Source organism: Polyodon spathula, chromosome 2 (assembly GCF_017654505.1).
Source record: "Polyodon spathula isolate WHYD16114869_AA chromosome 2, ASM1765450v1, whole genome shotgun sequence".
Classification (NCBI taxonomy): Eukaryota; Metazoa; Chordata; class Actinopteri; order Acipenseriformes; family Polyodontidae; genus Polyodon; species Polyodon spathula.
The window spans coordinates 9837625-9845434 of NC_054535.1; the positions used below are offsets into that span (position 1 = coordinate 9837625).

Here is a 7810-nt window from a genome sequence, read left to right on the forward strand (position 1 = left end):
TATTTCTCATTTTGTCACTAATGAAACTGCAGGGTTCAAGAAGTTTTGTTGATATATTTCAGGGTTTTTGATCTTGCGCTTAATGTTATGGTTTAAAATATGTTTGGTGCTGAGTTTTAATATGTTTTTGTATATCTGTATATCTTTGGTGGAGGGTTTTTAGTTGTGTTTCATGAACTATCACTAGATAGTGATTTTCTTTTCAAAATTGAAGGTCATTTTAAAATCTCAGAAGAGCAAAACAACAGTATAGAATTATTGTAAATGAAAGAATATGTATATTTAAAGATGCTACAATTTAAGTGCATTTTTCTAATTGTATGTTCAGTATAGCTTGTGGACGTCATATAGGTCATGACATCACTTTGCCCTAGACAGGATTAATCCATTTTGTCATGTCCTTGGTTTTCATGGCTGGAGACAACTTGACATCAAGTGCTGCTTTTGTAATTTTTGTTTTCATTTTTATATTGAATATTTTGTTGCAGCATGGAAATTGGTAATAATGGTTATCATAATGAACATTTACATGGTATTCAAAACCCTGTAATGACAAGGTAAAAACTATTCAAGAAACATCTAGATGCATGCAGTTGGAAGGGGTAGTCTAGTAGCTAGCAGTATATCAAATATATGACAATTATTTAAATTATTTCAAATTAGTTAGAATTTTAAATCTGAAAAAAAAAACATCTGGAACTCTGCTTTGATACAAATTAGACTGTGTGTTGGATTTTAAGCTTTCTTAACTCACAATACAATAGCAGGATTTGCATGGGATATGTGGAATGCTACTAATACGAAAGAATTTGTGTCCAAACATGTGTCCCTTTCCTTTACAGTAGTACTGAATTCTACTAACAATCTGAACTGCTGTGCAAAAAGCTGATGTGTTAAATATTAAAGCAATACCATACAGGTTATCATTTCAGTATTTTACTGGTCTTTGCGCTTTCTGGTAACAGAAGTGAGATTAATTGTGCTTTGAGTTTTTTTGTACAGACAGTTGAGATTTTTTTTAATGCATGCATGTCTGATTGAACTTGCCATGAAGATATTAAAATGTATCATGTGTACTCTTAACAGCATGGTTTTAATGCTATTGCACCATAATGTGGTTCATACTTTCTAATTCTCAACAGCAGTAGAGTATGTAATTGATGCACATCCTCTGCAAGGCTACTATAACAGCTTTTACAAACAGCATTAAATACATCCGTTTAGCTTGCTTCATGCTTTCAGCTGCTTTTGTCAGATTTAGGCTGGTTTTATACGATCAAACCCTTAAAGAAATGTATAGTAAAAGAATGAACATAGTACAGTACTGGGCAGGTTATAATATTTTATGTCGTGTTCACAGTTTATCCAGGGAAATATAAAGTTTTGTAATTTGCTAATTCAGAAATATTCATACCCTTTGATGCTGTGATAGTATTGTCTACAAGATGCTATACATTTCTATATGATAATGCAGGACCTAATTCTAGAAAAGTGTAGAAAATGCTGGCTTGTAGGTGAACATTCTTAGAGAGTATAAAATGGTTAGGCATAGGATGATTGCTGTCATTACCAATAAGTCAATATGGGAAAAAGTAAAGAGCTATCTGAAGACCTTAGGCAGAACATTATTTATTGCCAATGCTGGAGAAGAATGCAAGATGATTTCCAAGCATTTGAGTATCCCAATTTCAACTATTGTTTCTATTATAAAAAAGTACGAAACTCTTGGTACTGTCAAAACGCTCCCTCGGTCTGGAAGAAAAAAGGTTCTTTCACCAAGAACAAGTAGAAGAAGTGTGAAGAAGGTAAATAACAATCCAAGATTGACAGCCAAAGATATTCAAAGTGAGTTGGCTGCAAGTGGGAGTGGGGTTTCTATTTCAACCACAGGTCAAGCATTGCACGGTGAAGCTGTCAGTGGTGGCAGGCCAAGGAAAAAGCCACTCTTAGGAAAACGTCACAAGGACAATCGCTTAAAGTTTGCAAAATGGCATTTGAATGATGAATATGAGTTCTGGTCCAAGGTTTTGTGGAGTGATGAAACAAAAAGCTAGCTATTTGGTCACGCTGATAGTCGTTACATTTGGAGAAAGTCTGTTGAGGTGTACAAAGAAAAGATCACCATACCTACTGTCAAGCGTGGAGGTTGTAATATACTTCTATGGGGCTGCTTTTCCTCTAGGGAACAGAAAATTTAGATCCAGTACATGGTAAAATGGGTTCCATAGCATACCAAAAGATATTGGCCAATCATCTGAAACCCTCCGCTACAAAACTTGGTTTAAAGCGCAGCTGGACATTCCAACATGACAAAGATCCAAAGCACACATCAAAGTATACTTCAGAATGATTAAAGAAGAATACAATCAAGGTTCTGGAATGGCCTAGTCAAAGTCTTCATCTAAATCTTTGGTATGAGTCGAAGAAGGCTGTGTACAAGAGAAGTCCATGGAATTTGAATGAACTGGATCAATTTTGTATTGAAGAATGGTCAAAAATCACTAAAGATTCAAGCCAAAAGCTCATTGACAAATATCCTAATCATTTAAATTAGACTCAGCTAGCTATTAATTGAATTTTCCGTGATAGGGTATGAATACTTTCAAATTAGCAGTTTTGGAGTTTTGCAAAAAAAAAAAATTGCTGAAATAAATAATTATAGACGTTTATTTTGTACGACTTTTTTACTGTACCTTTTCCTACAAAAGATATGTAAACTTTTGACTACAACTGTGTGTGTGTATGTACAGTATATGTATGTATGCATGTGTGTGTGTGTGTGTATGTGTCTGTGTGTGTGTATATAAAATATGGTTGTAGGGAAATATGCAAATAAGACATTACAAGAGCCAATCAAAAATGGCAAAAGATGTATGCAGCTACTGTATTTTGACTTTCACAATGCTGTGATTGTAGAAGCCGTTAGGCAACTTCATGCGATTTGATTGGCTCCTGTAATACCTTATTTGCATATTTCCCTACAACCCATTGTTTTTAAATATATTGCTTTCATTCACCTTAACTCGAAAGCTACTTCTTTATTTGTTTGTTTGTTTGTTTATATATATATATAGTGCCTTGCAAAAGTATTCAGACCCCTGACCAATTCTCTCATATTACTGAATTACAAATGGTACATTGAAATTTCGTTCTGTTTGATATTTTATTTTTAAACACTTAAACTCAAAATCAATTATTGTAAGGTGACATTGGTTTTATGTTGGGAAATATTTTTAAGAAAAATAAAAAACTGAAATATCTTGCTTGCATAAGTATTCAACCCCTGTGCTGTGGAAGCTCCCAGTTTGCACCGATGAAAGAAATTGCCCTAACGAGGACACAATTACCTTACCATTGGCCTCCACCTGTGAACCATTAAAGTTGCTGTCACATTTTCTGGATAAAAACTCCACTGTTGAAGGATCATTGGTAAGGCTGTGAATCTGAAGGAAAATGAAGACCAAAGAGCATTCTACAGAAGTGAGAGATAAAGTAATACAAATGCATAGATTAGGGAAAGGGTACAAAATAATATCCAAGTGTTTGGATGTCCCAGTGAGCAGAGTTGGATCAATAATCAGGAAGTGGAAGCTGCATCACACCACCCAGGCACTGCCAAGAAAAGGCCGTCCCTCAAAACTCAGCGCTCAAACAAGAAGGAGACTTGTGAGAGAAGCCACAGAGAGGCCAACAATCACTTTGAAGGAGCTACAGAGTTCAGTGGCTGGGAGTGGAGTAATGGTGCACCAGTCAACCATATCAAAGCTCTGCATAACACTGGCCTGTATGGAAGGCTGGCAAGAAAGAAGCCGTTACTCAAAAAATACCATCTGAAAGCACGTCTGGAGTTTGCCAGAAAGCATGAGAGTGACCCAGCTGCGATGTGGGAAAAGGTTTTGTGGTCAGATGAGACCAAGATAGAGCTTTTTGGCCAAAACTCAAAGCGCTATGTGTGGCGCAAACCTAACACTGCCCATGCCTCAAGACACACCATCCCTACAGTGAAGTATGGTGGTGGCAGCATCATGCTGTGGGGATGCTTCTCATCAGCAGGGACTGGGCATCTTGTTACAATTAAAGGAAGAATGGATGGAGCAAAATACAGGAAAATACTGCAAGAGAATCTGCTTTAGTCCGCTAAAAAACTGAAGCTTGGGAGGAAATTCACTTTTCAGCAGGACAATGATCCCAAGCACAAGGCCAAAGCAACATTGGATTGGCTCAAGAACAAAAAGGTGAATGTCCTACAGTGGCCCAGTCAAAGTCCTGATCTCAATCCCATTGAGAATCTGTGGCACTATTTGAAAATTGCGGTCCACAAGCGTCGTCCAACCAACCTGAACAACCTGGAGCAAATCTGCCAAGAAGAATGGGCCAAAATCACTCCGACACTGTGTGCAAAGCTGGTACATACTTACCCCAAAAGACTTAAAGCTGTTATTGCAGCGAAAGGTGGCTCTACCAAATATTAATGTGTGGGGGTTGAATACTTATGCAAGCAAGATATTTCAGTTTTTTTATTTTTCTTAAAAATATTTCCCAACATAAAACCAATGTCACCTTACAATAATTGATTTGGAGTTTAAATGTTTTAAAATAAAATATCGAACAGAACGAAATTTCAATGTACCATTTGTAATTCAGTAATATGAGAGAATTGGTCAGGGGTCTGAATACTTTTATATATATACTATATATATATATATATATATATATATATATATATATATATATATATATAGATATTATATATACCTCTCAAACGTGGTCTCCTTTTGCCTTTTATATAAGGCAAATTTAAGAAGAAATCTTCTCTTCTGCACTGTCACAAAGGAGACTTTAACTTCAACAGGGAGTGAGCTCTAAAGCCACATCCAGACATCATAACCCAACAGTGTCATGTCCTGGCTATTGAGTGGCCATGCATCACTATGAGGGAGCCCTTACCATGGGCAGACCTCTGGCTCTCCTTATCCATGCTGTAGTGCATTGAAGATCAAAAGCAATAGCTGCATTTGTGCAATAATAATAATGCCTGGTGGGTGCTGCAGTACAATGAAATGGAATTCTTTATAGTCATTACCCAGTGTTCCATTCAACCCACTGCTGCATGAAGCTTTGTTTAATTTTGCAGCAACTGTAATTGATGCATTAATGAAATGCGTCTTTACTGCACAAGTGAAACAGAATAACTGATATAGTAGCTGGAGCATGATTGTAGTGGATTACATGACTACACCAGAAAGGAATGATCATATACTATGCACAACGCCCATGGTACTGTCATGTGAGACTGAGATACAGTATTCTGCAGTATGTAAGTTACACATGATCTATCCCAAATGAAGCACATCAATAATAGTAATAATCATGGTGTTTTTCTATAATTCTCCTGGTTTTTGAAAATGTTTAAATGCCAATAACATTCCCTGGAATTGTTTTCACATCAATAGCATCCCTTCCTATGACACTATGACTAGATTCCCCCGAGCTTCTGCACCCCCAAGTCAAGCTGAGTGGGGAGACTAACCCAGGGTTCTCTGGCCCAGCCAAGGTACTTCATAAAATGCATGTTTCTGTCCCTTCATATTCTCTCAACATCCTCTTTGTTCCATAAAGAGCAACTGACTACAACCTTTTTTTTTCATTCACCTCCATTAAGAAAACATGTGTTTGTAAATAATACACATTGTGACCAGTGTAAGCGCTTGTGTTTTCCTATGCAGACATGTTGTTACAGTATTGTACAGTATTGCTCAACTTTCATTGACATTTCCAGAGGATCATTTAGGGAGTCACTAATAAAGAAAAGAGTTGTTTTGTTTTTGTTTTTATCATTTAAACTTAGGTGAATAAATGTTTCCTTTTGCAAAAGTAGACTGGCTAAGCAAACTAGGATTTCAGTCACGGTGTCAGTGCCAGTTCCAGACTATAAAAAATGTATACAAACACTGGGCCTCATTTACTAAGCAGCGGTCATTTTGTCCTATTTACTAACTAATTAGAAGCAAAAATACCAGTTGGAAATTCAAATTAATATACAAATTGTGGGATGCAACAGGTCTGAAGTTGTGCACAGTATTTATTCTATTGACAACAGATGACGGAGCTCACTTACTGGTGGAGGCAGGGATAAAAATATGAGAGACAAAGATAAAAAAGATGATGATGAAGGTGAAGAAGAGGGAAAATCTTCGGTCAGCCCAAGCAGCTAGATTTTGAAATGTTAATTCAGTGAACAAGAGCCAGAAACATTGACAGCAGAGGTTGTGAAGCATTGTCCCACACTATTTGGCCCTGCCTCTGCAAAAGCACTATTTATAATATTAATTTATTTGGTTGAAGGTTTTTTTTCCCAAAGCAAGTTGCAATTAGTTATTTTATATATAAATTCTGCTACCCATTTATTCAGTTGGGTTTTTACTAGAGCAATACATTGCTCAAGGGTGCAGCAGCAGTTTCCTGGGTATTGAATATATATATATATATATATATATATATATATATATATATATATATATATATATATATATATATATATATATTTATTTCATGGCTTAATAGTGAGATCATATATTTGAGTAGGTAGATGTAGTCATAACCTGGAGCCAAACTGAGCGAAGCATCTCAACATTATTTTTAGCTTTCCTGTTGCACAAAGCATTGTCTTTTAAGAGTTTTCATATGTATAAAGAGATACACACACACACCCCCACACACATATACTACTATTTTACACACAGTTTAACATTCTCTCTAAGCAGGGTTTATTTTAACTTTCAAAATGTACACACTGTGCTTAACCCTGAGACAGAATTACAAAACCATATTCCTTTCCCAATTCACCATGCATTCTCCATCGTTTCCTCTGTTTTGCTGTCTTGCACTGGCCTGTGTGACCTGGGGACTGCCAGCACATGCAGCATATTGCCCTATACATTTCATGAGTGCTAACGCTTTACACTTTGAATCTTTTCATTCAAGATGTTTTGAAGATACAGAACTACCAAGATGCCTAAAAAAAAAAACAAAATGCAAAATACAAAATAAATGTAAACTAACAAACCTATATGGTAAAGCTCCATATCCCAAGGGTTTTAATTGTAAGTCATTTTCAAGTAATATGTATGGATAACATGTGCCTGTAATGTCTTTATTACCACATTGTTTAATGAAAAAGAAAAGATTACTTCTTTTAAATGTGGTACTGTTTTTGTGTAATATTGCACTTAACTTGTGTGTACTACACTAACAATTTTACTGATTTCTCTCCAGTCTGGAAAATTGGTAGAAGACACTGAGCCTTTCCCTAAGGGTAAGTAGTAACAACCCAGGATACCCGTAACTGCATATCTAGCAGGACAGAAGAATAAAACCGAAAATGCAGAAGCATGTTGTAGACAGACATCACAGAGTATTAGTGTTACATTTATAAAAAAAAAAAAAAAAAAAAACCCGTTGCCGAGACACTGTAGGTTTTCAGGTATTTTGAAACTGGCCCCATTATATGTTATTTGTGCTTTTTAATATGTATTGTTTTTTATTCTAGGAGATCAAGCTCCTGTTTCTTGGACAGAATGACCATATCAGTGTTTACATGTCTGAAAGAAGTCCACCACCAGGACAGATGGTCCCCCATTCTACAACCCGCTATCCCCTCCTATCTTCATGACTAAAATCAATGTGGAATGAACTTTCCAAACATCATACTTCTAACATTGGTTAGCCCCCCCCCCCCCCCCCCCCCCCCCCCCCCCCCCCACACACACACACACACCATATATAATTATAAATCAAATCACAAATGTAT

General features: G+C 36.3%; 1 protein-coding gene across 10 annotated transcripts in view; it reads left to right on the top strand.

Moving 5' to 3' along the window:
- The window catches only part of LOC121329877 (prominin-1-A-like), an 80122-nt gene extending 72367 nt beyond the window's left edge, over nt 1-7755 (top strand). For 6 of the 10 annotated variants that reach the window (XR_005951818.1, XR_005951820.1, XR_005951819.1 and 3 more), the window contains 3 exons: nt 5454-5554; nt 7276-7315; nt 7550-7596. Coding sequence is in view for 4 of the 10 variants with exons in the window: in XM_041275894.1 (XP_041131828.1) it covers nt 7276-7315; nt 7550-7581 (72 nt within the window). In the remaining 6 variants the exon portion in view is untranslated. Of the gene's footprint in view, nt 1-5453; nt 5555-7275; nt 7316-7549 lie in introns of those variants that run through there. The other 4 variants (XM_041275876.1, XM_041275883.1, XM_041275894.1 and 1 more) reach the window with 2 other exon arrangements.
- The last annotated feature ends 55 nt before the right edge of the window (nt 7756-7810 follow it).